At 40.3% G+C, this 18,711-nt stretch overlaps 1 protein-coding gene across 1 annotated transcript in view; it reads left to right on the top strand.

Annotated features, from left to right (window-relative positions):
* Positions 1-18,711, top strand: part of MAN2A1 (mannosidase alpha class 2A member 1) — a 211,600-nt gene that overhangs the window by 142,570 nt on the left and 50,319 nt on the right. The window contains exons 13-16 of the mRNA XM_027545470.1: positions 11,504-11,669; positions 13,804-14,022; positions 14,743-14,865; positions 17,937-18,051. Coding sequence (XP_027401271.1) covers positions 11,504-11,669; positions 13,804-14,022; positions 14,743-14,865; positions 17,937-18,051 — 623 coding nt within the window. The remainder of the gene's footprint in view (positions 1-11,503; positions 11,670-13,803; positions 14,023-14,742; positions 14,866-17,936; positions 18,052-18,711) is intronic.

Below are 18,711 nucleotides of genomic sequence, written 5' to 3'. Positions count from 1 at the left end.
TTGCCTGTTACTCGTCTCACGTAAGAAGTCTTGTTAGTAATGTCTTACGGAGTCTCTGGATTTAGTGAGGCGTCTTCCGAAGCCCAGCGCTTGGTTGGCAGCAGCAGGCTGAGGCGCCGCCGTCGTCACTGGTCCATGAAGCGTCTTCACGCTGGCAGCGTCTTTGTTCACTCCTTCCGGATCTTGTCCTTGGCTGAATGACTCCCATGAGATTAGATGTATAACATTCTTGTCCATGAATTTTAATTTATTTCTCTTAAATGTAGAAAAATTGCTGAAATAAACTTTCACGTGTTAAGAAATTCAGGCTACAATTATGCACTACGTATTCAAGTAAAATCCTAATTTTGATTGCTGAGATGAAAGTGTTCTATTCCTAAGTGTTGAATTGTTTTTCTTCTTAAATGAGGCCAAATAATATATGTTATTGAATCAACTGGAAGCTTCCAGAAAACATTGTGTTTTATTTTTCCTCTTGCTAGTATAAATTCTATATCTGGTCATGGAAGAGAAGTGTGATGGTTATTATATAGTTTCTAGGAAAGTTTTTATGGAAAAACCATTAAATATCTAGTTAAGAAGGCCTGTTTTTTAGAAATAGAAGGATTTTTAAACTGAGAGGCCTTGGGACTTATATGAAAAAGTCTTGGGCGTATGTACATTTCTTCAGTGAATGGTGTCTGTGTAAGGTATTCAAAGGTTAAAAAGTAAGTAGAATTTTAAAAGGTTAAGAATAACCACCTTGGTCAGTGTAAGGGACTGTTAATCATTTGATTTTTACGAAATGCAGGGCTGGGAGTTTTCTCCTCTGCTTCTGGGTTTTTGTTAGCTGTGTGCACTTGCTCAGGGACAGTGTAGATCTGGGCTCCTCAGACCTTGTAGCCGGCGGATGAGAAAGCAGGAGGGAGTCCGCCATGGGAGAGGGGTCAGAGCGACACCCTTTAGTCTTTCCTGGGCCCAGCTCCAGGAGCCTGGAGCTCTGCCCACTGCCCTTTGCCCTCCCTGCCTCCTGCTCCTGTTTCCAGCACTCGGGATTTTCTCTTCTGTGTGCGGTGGTCTCTGTGCTGGGAAACCGGAGCTTGGCCCTCGTTTTCAGGAGGAGCAGTATGACCCGGTGTGTTTGTTCCCTAGTGCTGTTTTAACAAATACCCACACACCCAGTGTCTTGATAAACCACAAATGTATTATCTTAAACATTTAGAAGCCAGAAGTTGAAAATCAGTTTCACTTGGGTGACAAGTGTTGGCAGGGCTTGTCCCTTGTGGAGGCTCCGAGGGCCGCGCCTGGTCCCTGCCTTTGTCTCTTCTTGCTGTAGTTGTGTCCTGAAGGCGTGTCCGGGTCTTGGTGGCCCCGTGGACCGCAGCCTGCCCCGTTTCCCGTTCCATCAGTTTCTCGTGGTCACCTGCAGTGCTTGGCCTGCGGCCCCTTCCACACGCTGCCCTATCTCTGGCAGGTTCTAAAATCTCGTGTCTTGCTCTACTTTTCAAAAGCTTTCTGTTTAGATTTCTGGGCAGTTCCCAATGTTTGGTACGTGAGCTAATGGGAAAGCCAAGTGTATACATGAAGCCTCCTGCGTATCCTCCAAGTGCTTTTTAGCCTCTTTGCCCGCGCAGTGAAGCTCCTCTAGGCTTTGTACTGGGCTTTGCATGGAACTCAGCCTTTCCTGTGCTGAGAATTGGCACAACCCAGAGTAGAAAATGGCTCGAGAAGGCAGCTCTCTTCTCTGAAATTCTCTCTTCAGTGATTCTCTGTTGCCTTCAAGCAAACGATTACTGTATTTTATCTGGTTTCCTAGTTGGCCCGTAGAAGTGAAAGCTCTTGTCATCAACTATGTTACCTCTGCTGGAAGTGGAAGCATCATTTATTGTTCATTTTCAATTTGGTGAAAGAAAAATCCTCATTTTCTCCACTTGAGTGCTTATATTTCTATTGACTTTTAAGAACACTTTACAGATTTCCTGAATTTGGTCTCCTTTTATTTTTTCATTCTTTAATCTCACTTTTTAATATAGAAAATGTTCTAAGCATTTTGTTATCAAATCTGTTACCTTTTACTTTATTGCTGTATTTTCTATTATGGTTAAAAAGATGTTTTGTACTGCAAACTTTACATTTATTTTTCCTACTTGTTTTCTATCGTTTTTTTCCGTCTTTAAGTTTTTGATTCACTGAGAATCAATGTTGCATTATGTTTTAGTGCATCTATTTACCATACGTCTTTCCATCTATTTGAAGAAATATCATAAGATTGTTTTGTTCCCTTTCTCCCAATAAGAGGATTTCATTGGGATTTTGGTTGGCAGTTGGCATAAATTCATGAATTTATGGCATAAAATTCATGAAGTAATTTTGGGAGAATTGTATATTTTACAGTATTTTAGTTTTCTCACCTAGAAAAGTATATTTCTCTTCATTTTTTATGTCCCTCAATAAAGCTCTGTCAGCCTCTTTGTATACATTTTGCTTATTTTGTGTAAAGTTAATTTCTACTTTGAATCCTCTCCTGGTTGATTCTTAACCATGCTGCTGCTGCTGCTGCTGCTAAGTCATTCCAGTTGTGTCTGACTCTGTGTGACCCCATAGACGGCAGCCCACCAGGCTCCCCCGTCCCTGGGATTCTCCAGGCAAGAACACTGGAGTGGGTTGCCATTTCCTTCTCCAATGCACGAAAGTGAAAAGTGAAAGTGAAGTCCCTCTGTCGTGCCCGACTCTTCGTGACCCCATGGACTGCAGCCTTCCAGGCTCCTCCATCCATGGGATTTTCCAGGCAAGAGTACAGGAGTGGGGTGCCATCGCCTTCTCTATCCTGACTGCCATCTTTGTGTGTATCGCAGCACACTCTGTACATAGAGTGTACAGAGTCCTTACTACCTCCTCTCTTGTACTGAACTCAGCAATACTCAGCACAGGGACTGTGCGGCCAGTCACAGGTCTGTGACTGCACGTGGCAGGAGGCGCCCTCCTCTGTCCGTTCTGTGTTGCTTCCTAAAGCAGCCGGCCATCGCGTGGTGACTGCACATGCGTGTGTTCTGTGCACCCGTTTATCTCCACTGCCTCCCCACATCTTATCTGAACTCTTGTTGAAGGTGTCTGTAACATGTGTGGTTTTGTTAATTTCTCTCATTTAGATTTACGTATGCCTTACCTAGAAAAGCATGTGAGGTGGCTCAGAGACCTGGGTTGATTAAAACCTCCATCCCACCATCCATGTGATTTGTATACCAGGGTCCCTGGTCAGGACACCAGGAGGTTCTTGCAGGAGAAAGGAGAGATTTAATTGCTGTTGATATTCTTCTTTGTGTCAGGTCTCAGCCCTGGGATTTTCCAAACATTTTACTATATAACCCTAACTGCAAGCTCGTCTCCTGATTTTATAGATAAGGATCTTAAAGCCTCTCAAATTATATGTATGATTGTTGGCTTTTGAACTTGAATGTATCTGACTCCAGAGCTTAGGAATCACAGAACTGATTGTGATTTTTGAAGGTCTAATGTATCTCAAAAAGGCTTCTTTTTGGTTTTATAATATCTTGATTTTTATTCTGATGGCTATTATGGTAAGCATTATGTTTTAAAACTAGAAAACTAGGTGGACTATATGAATATAAGTTCATATTTAGAAATTGTAGTTTTTGTAAACAGGTAAAGCTATATATTTTCGTATTCAGAATAACTTAATGTAAAGGTTACTACTCTTTATATTATGCTCCACTAATGAGGCTATTTAGAGAAGTTGAATATATTGTTTGAAGTGAATTTTTTAATATGCTGTCATTGATTAATAATCAGACAGACTGAACTCTAGTTTTTGCTTTTATTGTTAACTTTCCCTTTGATCATGAATCTGTCATTGCCCTCATCTTTGCAGAGGGGTTAATTACATAGTTTTTCAATCATATCTTTTGAGGAATTAAAATAATAAAATGAAAATGATTTGATAAAACCATAAAGCTCCACACTAGTAGGTATTATTCACAAATGATAGAGTCTCCCCCCTGAGAGCCTTGTTTTAGTCATTCGTCAGCTATTTACTGAATGCTATTCCATGCAAGGTGCTGCACTGGGCGCATGAAGTACCAGCTACTTTTCATATAACCTGGTGTTTGTTTAATTGGTTTTAAACTTTACTAACAGGTGGCATTTTTCGTTTATGTCTTCCTTTCACCTCCATAAATGCATGTAATATTTTTTAATGTTTTTTAAAACTATAGTTAGTTTTTTAATATTTTTTAATATCGTTTGAATAATGTTTTTGACTGTTGTTTGAATATGCAGTAAGGTCATAAGATAAATGACCTTATATACTTTTATATACTTACATGTAAGTATATACTCTTATATACTCTTTGGTATATAAGATTTTCTATTCCATTGTTCTAGTTGATAAGTTTTCTTTCACAAATGTACTGAAATGTAAATAGCTTTTTGTTCATCCTGAGCTTTCTGAAGAGAGAATGTCTGTGGGGATCTTTGGCATCAGTGAAGAATCTGTCTTCACATCTGTGGAGTTTTTCCCAAGTAAATTTGGAGCTAAGGGAATCTGCACAGGAAACCCCATTTGTCAGAATGGTTGTTACAAGCATGTCCTGTGAGTCCAGTGGTCAGGATGGTGAGGGGTGAGGCTGAGTGCTAAGCCCGTTGGCCCCTCTAACCAGTGGAGTCTTGCAGCATACCTGACCTCGTGAACCTCAGCTCTCCTGACTGTGCAGTAACGGATGAAACGCTATGTCTTGTAGGTCACAAGTCTTTGGACTGAGCTTGGCGTACAGGAAAGCTCTGTGGGTGGTGCCTCCAGTGGCACTCTCACCAGGGGGCCTCTTCCTTCGTGCTGCCCTGGGTCCAGTCCTGGGAGGAGGTCCGCCTGGCCCTAGTCATTGGTTTATAGCAGGTGTTGGTTAGATCGGCCAAAAAATAGGACCCAGAGGACCACTGTTGCCTTAGCATGACTCGAATCATTTCTACAAAAGAAGTTAGGGACTTTTAAATAGACTCCTCTTCATTAGAATCTTCAAGCACAGAATCACATTTACAGTGGAATTCTAGTTCTTCATAAAATGATTCCCGATCTGACATGAACAAGCAGATGTTTCTCCTGCCCGTTTTCTCTCAGCCACGATAGATCATAGTCTCTCATTTGATTGGCAGATGACATATGAGTGTTCTGTCTGCATGACGTGAAGGTTGTTCTCTGTATATAGATAGAGACATGAGATAATTGCCTGTAGCCCCAAGTCATGGGGGCTGAGTGTCATAATGAGGACTGGGAAGCTGCTTGGTGACAGGCGGATTGGAAGCCAAGGCAAATGTAGGAGAGACTGGGGGGGAAATAGGTCTGAGCTTCCTATGCAGTTTCTTCCGAGGCAAAATAGAAATTAACTATTCCCCCTTTTCAGGTATATTACTGTTTTCTTTTGTCAGTGTGGATGAAATATTATTTTTTAATGAGTATGATAGTAGGAAAAAAGGAAAGATATAAGCATCTGAATGCAGAGTTCCAAAGAATAGCAAGAAGAGATAAGAAAGTCTTCTTCAGCAATCAGTGCAAAGAAATAAAGGAAAACAACAGAATGGGAAAGACTAGAGATCTCTTCAAGAAAATTAGAGATACCAAGGAAACATTTCATGCAAAGATGGGCTCGAATAGAAGCAGAAGATATTAAGAAGAGGTGGCAAGAATACACAGAAGAACTGTACAAAAAAGATCTTCACAACCCAGATAATCACGATGGTGTGATCACTCACCTAGAGCCAGACATCCTGGAATGTGAAGTCAAGTGGGCCTTAGAAAACATCACTACGAACAAAGTTAGTGGAGGTGATGGAATTCCAGTTGAGCTATTTCAAATCCTGGAAGATGATGCAAATTTGAAATCCTGGAAGTGAAAGTGCTGCACTCAATATGCCACCAAATTTGGAAAACTCAGCAGTGGCCACAGGACTGGAAAAGGTCAGTTTTCATTCCAATCCCAAAGAAAGGCAATGCCAAAGAATGCTCAAACTACCACACAATTGCACTCATCTCACATGCTAGTAAAGTAATGCTCAAAATTCTCCAAGACAGGCTTCAGCAATATGTGAACCATGAACTTCCAGATGTTCAAGCTGGTTTTAGAAAAGGCAGAGGAACCAGAGATCAAATTGCCAACATCCGTTGGATCATGGAAAAAGCAAGAGAGTTCCAGAAAAACATCTATCTCTGCTTTATTGACTATGCCAAAGACTTTGACTGTGTGGATCACAATAAACTGGAAAATTCTGAAAGAGATGGGAATACCAGACCACCTGACCTGCCTCTTGAGAAACCTGTATGCAGGTCAGGAAGCAACAGTTAGAACTGGACATGGAACAACAGACTGGTTCAAAGTAGGAAAAGGAGTACGTCAAGGCTGTATGTTGTCACCCTGCTTATTTAACTTATATGCAGAGTACATCATGAGAAACGCTGGGCTGGAAGAAGCACAAGCTGGAATCAAGATTGCCGGGAGAAATATTAATAAGCTCAGATATGCAGATGACACCATCCTTATGGCAGAAAGTGAAGACGAACTAGAGTCTCTTGATGAAAGTGAAAGAGGAGAGTGAAAAAGTTGGCTTAAAGCTCAACATTCAGAAAACGAAGATCATGGCATCCAGTCCCATCACTTCATGGGAAATAGATGGGGAAACTGCTGAGGTCCAGCCCCGGCTGATCCAGGGTATTCTAAGGGGAGACGGCGTTGGCGACCTATTCAAATGTTAATTAGAGATATAAAGAGTAATAGAATGAGGATAGCTCAGTAGGAAAATTCAGTGGAGAAAAGAGGCTGAGTAGCTTGGTTTACACAGAAAATCAATATAACCCGTGACACCAGGTTAGCTCTGACCACGGAGGCCGCAGGCGCCCTCTCGAATAGCAGAAGGTGCCCCACCTTAGACACCTTCTCGAGTGGGTCTTAGAAGCCCAGGCAAATAAATGGTCGCAGAGGACCTCCGCGCTCCAGATGGAGACTTCAGCCAGAATGTGAAAAGAAAGAATGACATGGGGAGACCAAGCTCTGGTGAGCAAGGCCCATAGCTTTATTTTCAACAGGGGCTTTTATACACTAAGTTACACATAGAGGATAATAGGGGATGCAGAGTCAGCAGTTTTTGATCCTTATCAAAAACCAGGGTTTCTTTCCTGCAAATTTATCGTATACAAATGGTTTAGGTGATTTACATCATCTTCTGGCCAGAAGGCCTATTAACATTTTATGCCTCTTGACGAAGACTTATCAACAAAGACTTATTTTCTCTAAGAGTAATTATTTTAAGGTTTGGCGCCATCTTCTGAAGATAAAATTGCATTCCTATAGGGTGGATGTGTAATGTGTTTACAACAAAGGAAAGAATTTATTACCTTAAGGGTCTAAGTTACTAACACCAAGGCCACTACTTATTTTTTCTACATACCAACTATATTAATTAATACACATTCAAGGATACAATTCAGGGGATGTGAAAACTTGGCAACAAACATTGGCTCATCAATGAAATCCTTTACTAGTTTATTCTGACAGTTTCTGACTCTCTGAGAGGCTCTAAGCTATTTAAATATCTTAAGCTTCCCGTGCCTCTCGAGGCTGGGAGACTGTAAACAATTGTATGCATAGCTGTAGGAGTCCGGGTAAACTTGTCAGGCGAGTTAGAGAGCTATCTGAGGGGTTTGGATTTAAACGTTCCTAATTGCCCAGGAACTTTTATTAATTGGAGCTGTAAGTTAACTCTTTGACAGAGAGAGCGAGATGATGGTAGGGGACAGCCCCCAGTAAAGTCAGAGGTGAGAGCACAAAGCAATAAAGTAGGCAGACTCTGGTTTTTTGGGGGTAGATGCTCGGGAATATCCAGGGGGACTCCTGAGGCTCGATCCCACCTTTGCGTATGCCGAGCCTCCTTCCTCATGACCTTTGTCACGAGTGGAATGCCTCACCGGCTCCCGACAGGAAACAGTGTCAGACTTTATTTTTCTGGGCTCCAAAATCACTGCAGATGGTGATTGCAGTCATGAAATTAAAAGACGCTTACTCCTTGGAAGGAAAGTTATGACCAACCTAGAGAGCATATTGAAAAGCAGAGATATTAGTTTGCCAACAAAGGTCCATCTAGTCAAGGCTATGGTTTTTCCAGTAGTCATGTATGAATGTGAGAGTTGGACTGTGAAGACAGCTGAGCGCTGAAGAATTGATGCTTTTGAACTGTGGTGTTGGAGAAGACTTTTGAGAGTCCCTTGGACTGCAAGGAGATCAGCCCTGGGATTTCTTTGGAAGGAATGATGCTAAAGCTGAAACTCCAGTACTTTGGCCACCTCATTCGAAGAGCTGACTCATTGGAAAAGACTGTGATGCTGGGAGAGATTGGGGGCAGGAGGAGAAGGGGACGACAGAGGGTGAGATAGCTGGATGGCATCACTGACTGGATGGACGTGAGTCTGAGTGAACTCCGGGAGTTGGTGATGGACAGGGACGCCTGGCGTGCTGCTGTTCATGGGGTTGCAAAGAGTTGGACAAGACTGAGCGACTGAACTGAACTGAACTGATGATAGTTTAATATGAAACCTGTTGGTTGCATTCATAATTGAAAGGTTTAAAAAGTCTCATGTTTGGAGATACTGGCAGTGTAACAAGTGTCTCACTACTGCACACAGCAGTGACAATGCAGATCTGCTTCATTTGTGGTGGTGTGCTTACCTGCCCCGAAGCGTAACTCACGTATGATTGTGCTTTCTCTGTGCTCTGCTTGAAGCATACATGGATAGGAGTTTGTGTGTCAGGCAACTGTGTGCTGTGATGCTCCTGAACGTGCTGAGAATCTCTAATTATGTGGAAAAAATTTTTTCTTAGTGCAGCATTATACTCATTATATACTCCATACACTTTGCTTTTGAATAGATTCCTGGCATGATAATTACATAATCATTTAGTACAGTAGAAACATCATTATGGTCAAATACTAATTAGCTACTAACACGAAACAAAACAGAACCTAGTTCACAGCATATTATAAAAATCTATTTATTACTGTACAAAGTGAAATATATGGTTAAAATTATTATTTGCTGAAAGTGTGAATCTCTTTCTTTCTTACCAGAAAGAATCAGTGTTTTGGATGCTTGCTGCCTAAGTCTCTCTGTTGGATGCATTGTATTTTATTATCAGATCCTTTATGACCAGCTCTGTGTAGTGGGGCATCCAGAGATTTGCAGTGGAAATTCTGGACTCCATTCCTAGGTCTTCCTCAGGACTTCTACAGAATTAGGAGGCTGGCCCAAGCCTTCAGCCTACAAACACAGACTACAGAGAGCTCTTCTCATACTGGCGCTGAGCCTCTGGACGTGTGGGGTTCAGTAGTAAGCCACTCATTTCTGCTTTGCACGTCTGATGCTAGGCGTGAGCGATCCTTGACCGCCTTCCTGCCCTCGCGCAGCTGAGGGAGGTAGTGCAGTCTAGTTGGTAACGCTGAAGCCCCTGGCATTTGTGGCTCTCCAGGTGTGAGTGTGGCTGGAGAACCGTCGGGGAAACCTACGCTCCGGTAGAGGGTGGTGGGCGGGCACTCACGGGCTGGCAGATGCCTTCAGGGGAGTCTGCCCAGCGCGCCTCTCAGGGGCGGTGCTCTCCCTCTCCTTGCTTCATGGACACAGTGGGGTTTGGTCTAGGACTTCGGGGCTTCAGTGCGTTACCTAGAGTCTTGCTTTGTTTTGTCTTGTTTTTGACTGCATGCTTCTGATGCTCTTTTCTCAAATATACATGGGGTCTCAGTGAACGCAAATGACGTTACAGCTCGTCACCCTGAGGTATACTGCAAGTCTAAAGGAGCTAAAGACGTTCTTATGTTGTTACCTTTGGTATATTACAATACTGAGTCAATCAAAAGTGCTTCTCCTGATAACGTACGAGTCAACGTTTTATGGGTTTCACGCTACATCCACCTTTTCCTTTATCCTTCACTTTCGTTTTGGTCACTGTATTTATTTCCTAATGAACCATTTGCAATGCAGTTGAAATGTGCAGGACACGTGCTGCTCGACTCTGAGATGCACTGAGCAGACAGTGGTAGCTGGGACCCTGTCTGCTAGAGTACCTACCGGGTTAGAGGGAGGCGTGGTTGGCTGCCTGACTCTGTGCTCCTGAAGTTACGGGAGTGTACAGGAATGTACGTGAAAGTACAGGAAATGCCATCAAAGTGTTCACGAATGAATCAGTTGTATTGTTAGTCAGGTATCCTCTCTGAAATGCTGTTTCTTGTGTTTGAAGATAATATGTTGTAAATATATTATAAAGTAAAATCATAGGTCTTACAAAGAATGCATAATTCCTGAAGTCTGTGACGTAATCTAGAACGTTTCTGCTCACAGGCAAAGCCGTGAAGCGGTGAGGACCTAATGCTATTGAGGAAACCAAGGCTGTTAAGGGCTTCAGCTGACAATTATCTAAATATCAAAGAATCGAGAGAGAACTAACTGTAGGAAAAATGATTAAGACCTTGAATATTCTTAACAAATATAGTTATGTTTAAAACCATCATGTAAAAATTAAATGTTACTTGATGGATGTGTGCTAATATAAGGTGTTATTGGAAAAATTTTGCCAAAACCCCACTTCATTCTAAGAACTGCACTTATTTGCAAATGTTGCCTAAACTTATTTTAATAGTCTTTATTTCCCTTTTCTAGTTAAGTTCCAATCAATTTTTTTACCACTATTTATTATAAGATTTCAGCCTCTTATTTTAAGTGAATTTGCTTCAAATGATCTTTCTTCTGGGACCAACTTTCTGGGATAATAGGGACCCCTGTTTATAAAATACACGTGTGGCTGCATGTACAGCCATATATTTCACTGTGTGTTAGTCCTCTAAAATGAATGTCAGAATTTTAATTGAAATTAATTGTGACTAAAATGCAAATGTTAAGGGATTCCCTTGTGGCTCAGCTGGTAAAGAATCCACCTGCAATGTGGGAACCTGGGTTTGATCCCCGGTTGGAGAAGGGAAAGGATACCCACTCCAGTATTCTGGCCTGGAGAATTCCATGGACTGTATGTATAGTCCATGGGGTCACAAAGAGTTGGACACAACTGAGCGACTTTCACTTTCACTTTCAAAATGCAAACAGGCAATTTATATATTTTTGTATTCAGATTAGGCAAGGATCAGGATATTGTATAGGGCTGCTTATTTCAGATTAATAAAACCATATGTACATAAGTCATTCTCTAGGACATAGAAATAGCGATAACAGTCCTGTTGTTGTCTTCCGTTTGTATAACATTCATTCTTAGAAAGTGAATCATTGTTTCATTGCCCTTTGTACAATGTGGTGTTTGTTGTGATGAAAATTGCCTGTTCTTTGAAAGTTTTACTGGAATGTTTCTGAAAATTCTTCTCCTTGGGTTGGCTTTATGCTTATCTGTGAGTTGAAATCTTACAAATAATGTGAAAAAAGGACAAATGTTTTGAGACCCCACTAGTAAAGCAACTGTTTTTACAGGTATCTCGTGGTCTATAACCCTTCAGAACAAGCTCGAAGCTCTGTAGTCTCAGTCTGTGTGAGCTCATCCGCAGCACAAGTGTCCTCTGCTTCAGGAAAGCCTGTGGAAATCCAAATGAGTGCAGTGTGGGACACAGCAACAACCGTCTCACAGACAGCCTACGAGGTATGCGCGCCCCATGCAGCGGAAGGAGGCACAGCCAGGGTATAGTTTGTAATGTTGCTGTTGTTAAGTTGCACAGTCATGCCTGACTCTTTTGGGACCCCGTGGACGGTAGACTGCCATTCTCCTGTCCATGGGACTCTCCAGGCAGGAACACTGGAGTGGGGTGTCATTTCCTTCTTCAGGGGATCTTCCCGACCCAGGAATCGAACCCAGATCTCCTGAATTGGCAAGTGAACACTTTACCGCTGACCACCAGGGAAGCCCCCCTCACTGGCCAGTGAAATGACTCTAAAGGAAAATAGATCCTTTGTTTTCCAAAGTATTAACATCTTTGTTAGTGTGTATATTACATGTTATTTTTAGTGCACTATGAGTATGTATATTGTTCATTTTTGTAAGTGTGTATATTGTAACTCTTTTCTGATTCCTTGTAAAATTTTGAACTTTTTTGCCTAACTCAATTTAATGAGTTGTAAGTATTGAAAGTGAAAGTGGAGAGTGAAAAAGTTGGCTTAAAGCTCAACATTCAAAAAATGAAGATCATGGCCTCTGGTCCCATCACTTCATGGGAAATAGATGGGGAAACAGTGTCAGACTTTATTTTTTTGGGCTCCAAAATCACTGCAGATGGTGACTGCAGCCATGAAATTAAAAGACGCTTACTCCTTGGAAGAAAAGTTATGACCAACCTAGATAGCATATTCAAAAGCAGAGACATTACTTTGCCAACAAAGGTCCGTCTAGTCAAGGCTATGGTTTTTCCAGTAGTCTTGTATGGATGTGAGAATTGGACTGTGAAGACAGCTGAGTGCTGAAGAATTGATGCTTTTGAACTGTGGTGTTGGAGAAGACTCTTGAGAGTCCCTTGGACTGCAAGGAGATCCAACCAGTCCATTCTGAAGGAGATCAGCCCTGGGATTTCTTTGGAAGGAATGATGCTGAAGCTGAAACTCCAGTACTTTGGCCACCTCATGCGCAGAGTTGACTCATTGGAAAAGACCCTGATGCCGGGAGGAATTGGGGGCAGGAGGAGAAGGGGATGACAGAGGATGAGATGGCTGGATGGCATCACTGACTCGATGGATGTGAGTCTGAGTGAACTCCAGGAGTTGGTGATGGACAGGGAGGCCTGGCGTGCTGCGATTCATGGGGTCGCAAAGAGTCGGACACGGCTGAGCGACTGAACTGAACTGAACTGAACTGAAGTATTGAAAAGAAGATAAATACCTCCTTCTAAATAACTGGATACTTCCAACTTTCATTGCAAAGATTACAGTAATATCCCAATAAAGAAAGACTTTTTAAATAAATAAGATGCTTCTTTTCTAAGATATAATTATGAAAAAAATGTCTGGGTTCAAGTCTTAGGTGTTTTGGGAAAATGTCTTGAAGTATGCAGTGTTAAATTGAGCGCCCCCCGTCACCGGAAATGTTGGACTGCTAAAATTCAATGTATAAACTGTATTTCTGAAGACACAGACAAAAGCTAAGGATTCTAAAAGAGAATTAAAAGGCATTGCTGGCTGCTCTTACGAATTTATTATCCTTTAGAAAGAAAAGAAACTATGATACAGGTTTTGATCAGATTTTACAGGAAACCCCTCGCCTCGAGATTGGAGCAGAAGCTCCTGAAAGGTTGGATCATGTCCCTTGGTGGGTGCCTCCTCCGTGCCTGTTCAGCATCTGCTGGACCTCCCAGGCATTGATGTCTGGTATTGATGAACTAATATGCTTGATGTTTACATTGTTACATTTATCATTTTTCATTTTGAATGTACTGAATTACCATAGTGTTGTACAGTGATTCCTAAAATCACTGTCACGGTAAACCCTTACATCATGGAGCATTTCCCCATCTGAGCATCCATTAAGAGCACTGTGGGACAATTGAGGATGGTCACATAATTTCGTATATTGAATAAAAGCCTTAATGTCTTTGATAGTCCTACCCACTTGAATTTACTAGGTTCCCTAGATAAATAGAAATGTGAATACTCCACCCATAAGTTATAAAAACATGGAATAGTATTATATTCTTTCTTAAACATAGTAGTTGCTTATTTGTACTAGAAATATAGTTTCCTTTCAGTAGATTGCATTTCTCTTTAATAACTTCTCTCCTTTATCTTTAAAGATATCTTTTCTAGCAGAGATGCCACCACTGGGACTGAAAGTGTATAAGATTTTGGAAACATCAAGTTCAAATCCACATTTAGCCAAATATGACCTATATAATGGTAATATAGCAAATGAAGGAATTTTTAACATGAATAATATAAAAAGTGCTCAAGAAGCTATAACTCTAGAGAACTCCTTTATTAGGCTGCGCTTTGGTCAATCTGGGCTTATGGAGGTATGTTCCAACTAGTTCTGAAATTTACAGAAGGCATGTCACTTTTATTATAACGTATGTAGATTACCTGTGTAAAGTGGGAAAAGGGGACACAGGTTCTGGAGGGAAGGATGGAGAGCTGCGTGTACCGTCCCCTTGTGGTCCGCAGCGCCCACTGCTGCTCACAGGTGTGGTCTGTGAGGTGCCGCCCCGTGGACTGGTTGGTACTCGTCCACAAGATGAGTATGCAATTGGTGGCTATTTAGAAATGTTTATGGAAACTTTGAAAGTAATTAGACTGAGTAGATTTATGCCTATTAAATCTAATAAGAAAAAATGAGTTTATATTTGGCATATCACTTTAATTTTTTTTTAATTAATTCACTTTCATTGTACTTCACCAAAATGCTGCTTCATGCATAGTGGAAATAAAAATAAATTCACTCCTTTACTACAGAAAGTTTGAGAAGTACTGGTCTAATGTCTTAATTTGTATATGTCTTTCTTCTTTGGTGAAATGTGTTCTTTTTGTTCTATTGTGGAAGTTTTCAGTCCTGAGGTTTTAAGTATAAAATTTGGAGTGTTCATCCAAGAATTGTGAATATTACAGGCTGAATGTTAATCACTTATAAATCTATCACAAGGTAATTTTTTAAAAATAGACATATGCATGTAGCTAGACACAGTAAGTTTATGTCTTAATACTAACTTATACTAAAAAAATTTTTTTTTTATCCTTAGGAAATGCTAAATAAAGGAGATGGTAAGAGTCTTGAAGTGAAAGTACAGTTTTCCTGGTATGGAACCACAAGTAAAAAGGATAAAAGTGGTGCCTACCTCTTCTTACCCGACGGGGAGGCCAAGGTAAGGGCTGATGCTCGTAGCAGTGACTAAGCACTTACTGAGAGAGTAGTGAGGAGCATACTAAATGCATCTCAATGTTATGGTCGTCTATTAGGAATAGATGAATTAGCTCCACTCATATATCATTATTGACACTTAGCAATTTCTAGTTGAGTGTTAGGTGAACAGTAATTTCTCAGTGTTGAAATTCAGTAAGGATGCTACAGGGGACAAGTGCTCTGTATGGAAAGAAGCTAGATTTGATTTGGGATTAGGGTGCTGCTGAGTTGTTACGTACCTCTGTGGCATGGCAGAGATACAAACACAAAATTCCTAGCCGTGTGGGAAAGATAGATTGACCACTGAGCCATTTTTCTTCTTAACATTTAGCACTTTAAAAAACAAACAAAGAAAGTGTTCTATCCTGACTGCACATTTAATGCAGAAAACTGAAGAATAATATTTGCTGGCTATTCTGCTGCTGCTGCTGCTGCTAAGTCGCTTCAGTCGTGTCCAACTCTGTGCAACCCCATAGACGGGAGCCCACCAGGCTCCCCCGTCCCTGGGATTTGCCAGGCAAGAGTTCTGGAGTGGGTTGCCATTGCCTCCACCGGCCAGCTGTTCTACAAGCCCGTGAAAACCTTTGCCAATGTTGTATTTTTACCATATTTTATTCTGTGTGTATCATGGCAACCCACTCCAGTGTTCTTGCCTGGAGAATCCCAGGGACGGGGGAGCCTGGTGGGCTTCCGTCTATGGGGTCGCACAGAGTCGGACACGACTGAAGCAACTTAGCAGTAGCAGCATGTGAATATGTCTTGTGTTTCATTGTGACAGTGCTCACAATCTCATATGCTCTTGGAAAACACATTTTAATACACACTTCTGTGATTTAGAACTTCAGCTGTAGGGTGAACGCGATCTGAGAGTCTGATGCGTTACATGGTGACTAGCTGATAGCACTGTGTTGGATTATTGATATTTGCTAAAAGAGTAGAACTTAAGTGTCCTCACAGTAAAAAAGTGTGTGTGTATTATATATATATGTGGAAGTAAAGAATTTCCTGTTGTTGCATATGTACATTTTACATTTTCTCCCAATACTTTATTACTGTAAAATTGTGATAAGCTTTCTTTGTACAGTGCTAATTATTTCCTGAGAATAATTTTCTAGAAGAGTCATTTTGTGTGTCTGGAGCCTTTTAAGGCTTTTGACATATAGATACTACTTATCTTCCTTGCCTCTCTAGAACGATACATATTCATTCCAGCAGTGTGTTTTTGAAAGTAGCTATCTAGCATACTACTCTAAACTCTGAGAATTAGCCACATTACATACTTAACCTATAATAACAGATGAAAAATATTTTACTGTTATGATTTTTGTGATTATTAGTAAGGTTGAACTGTATAATGCTTTTATTTATCTTTCATATTTCTTTTGTGAGTGTCCTATTTAAGTTCTTGGCCATTTGTCTACTGATATGACTTGTGGATCTATAAAGATTTTTTTATATATTATAAAATTAATCCTTTTTCCTATTTATTGAAAAATATGTCCTCAGTGTATCACTGAGTTTGTTATTTTATTTTTCTGTTATATTCGTTCTTAATTTTTGTGTAGTCAATTTTGTATTTTTTTCTTTAGAGTTTCTTCCTTTGCTTTTACACTTACACCAACTTTCTCCACTTTAAGATAAATTAAATATTCTGTGTTTTGTTGCCTAGGGTCCTGTCTCCTAAAAAAGTTACTTTTGCTCTAGAAAAGCCTGCTAACCAAAATCAAATATAGATGTTAAGGGATTGTTTAGGTCATGCTCAGAATTCTAGTTATTTGTTGTTTCTGTTTTTTTTAATTATTGAGGAATTAAAGGTAAGCTATAGATCATAGTAGACATTTCAGGATGAGCAGTGGATCCTAAATATAAGCTACATCAGTGTTTTCTCACTTAACAGCTTTTGTCATTACACAGGTATTTTGTTTTGACTGACTTAAAAAAAAAAAAACTATGCTATAGAATATTAAACACAGACAGTTGTAATTACTATTTTAAAAAATTATTTTATGTTTAAATAACTCTAATATTAGATAGTAGGAAAAAGAGAATCATCGTATGTTTACAAAGAAGAAATAAAAGAACACCAGGGAAAGAGACAGCTGGGTGTGCCGGGAAAAGGTGGGGACCCAGACATCCCCATCCTAGTTCCCACCCTCCTCCACGCTTTCTAGCTGTGTGGTGATTAGGTACAAGAGCTTTGTTAACTGTAAAGCATTATAGTAAATTCAGAATATTTTTCCTTAACCAAAGAGGTAAATATGGAAGAAAATTACACAGCACTGAAAATCTTGTGCTGCATTGCAGACTAGCTTTGCATGCTGCTGTTGAGCCTTCTAAGATGTGTAATACTTACAATTCTTCATAAGTGCTTTAGATTTCATTTCTTTACCTATGTATAAGTTATAAGTTTTATTCCCATAGTTTCTTGATTCTAGATTCTAAATAATGAAAAGTAAACCAGTGGTTGCCATAGTTTTTCCAGGTTTGTAAGTTGGCTTCATATCTGCTTAGTTCTTTGAAGTAACAGGGCAGTGTGCTTTATAGAGCAGTGAGCCTGGCTGGGATTGAGCCGTGTTCTGAAGCCTGCTTCCAGGTTGTTTGAGATGAGTCCCTGTGGTCCTTCCAGCCACATGCTGCAAACCCTGAACATTAGGGGGCCGTGGTTATAATGTTTGCCTGGGAAACAAACGTCACTGCTGTAAAAGTATTGCTCTTTCTCATAGATAACATAGGAACCATATAGAAAAATTTTAATTAGAAATTTTTATGGCAGGGAGAAATGTTTGTAGATCTTCTAAACCAATCAAGTTGTAACATTTTTATTTTCTATTTTCAGCAGTTTTTGTCTAATGTAAAACCGTATATTCAATTTTTATAGCATGTGCATAGTCTGATACCTTATAAGGTTTGGTTTTCACTTAATATTACCAATATCACATGATATGTATTTGCCAATTTGGAAACTATAATAAACATCCCTTGGAAAAATTAAAAGCCAAAACATTTTTCTTAAAAATGTTATTTCCTCTTCAGCCTTACGTTTACACAACACCACCCTTTGTCAGAGTGCAGCGTGGAAGGTTTTATTCAGACGTGACTTGCTTTTTTGAACATGTTACCCACAGAGTTCGACTGTACAACATACATGGTAAGAAAACAGAGAAATGCAGTTGTGAAACATGTATACTGATTCTTGAATTCTTGCTTTTCTTGTGTCAGTTTTAATAATTTAGCAATTGGTTTTTGAAGATGACACAATCATCTGTCTAAACTTGACCTCATACTCATCATATGACTTTAAATGCTGGTATTTTCCCTTCAATAATCAAAAATGGTCAAACACTTAACTCCCTACATATACGTGTTTTTTTTTCTTCTGTATATCTTCTTGTTCTAGGGGGTTCCCTGGTGGCTCAGAGGGTAAAGTGTCTGCTTGCAGTGCGGGAGACCTGGGTTTGATCCCTGGAGAAGGAAATGGCAACCCACTCCAGTATTCTTGGCTGGAGAATACCATGGACAGAGAAACCTGGCGGGCTACAGTCCATGGGGTCACAAAGAGTCAGACACGACTGAGCAACTTCACTTTAACTTTTTCTTTCTTATTGCAGTATTTGTCATAAGTTGTGAGCTCTTTTATCAGATCTAAAAACAGTATAGTATTTTTTATTTTAAGAAATAGAAATTATATCAAATGTGGCTTTCAATGAATGGATCACTGACTACCTTTCTCTCTCTCACATACATACAACCTGCCTCAAATACAGAAGTTATTGCCATAGTTAACATTATTAGACTTGAACTTTAGAAG

This window comes from Bos indicus x Bos taurus, chromosome 7, assembly GCF_003369695.1.
Source record: "Bos indicus x Bos taurus breed Angus x Brahman F1 hybrid chromosome 7, Bos_hybrid_MaternalHap_v2.0, whole genome shotgun sequence".
Lineage (NCBI taxonomy): Eukaryota > Metazoa > Chordata > Mammalia > Artiodactyla > Bovidae > Bos > Bos indicus x Bos taurus.
Note: the sequence above shows the minus strand (reverse complement) of the source record. Positions and strands in the feature narration are given on the sequence as shown.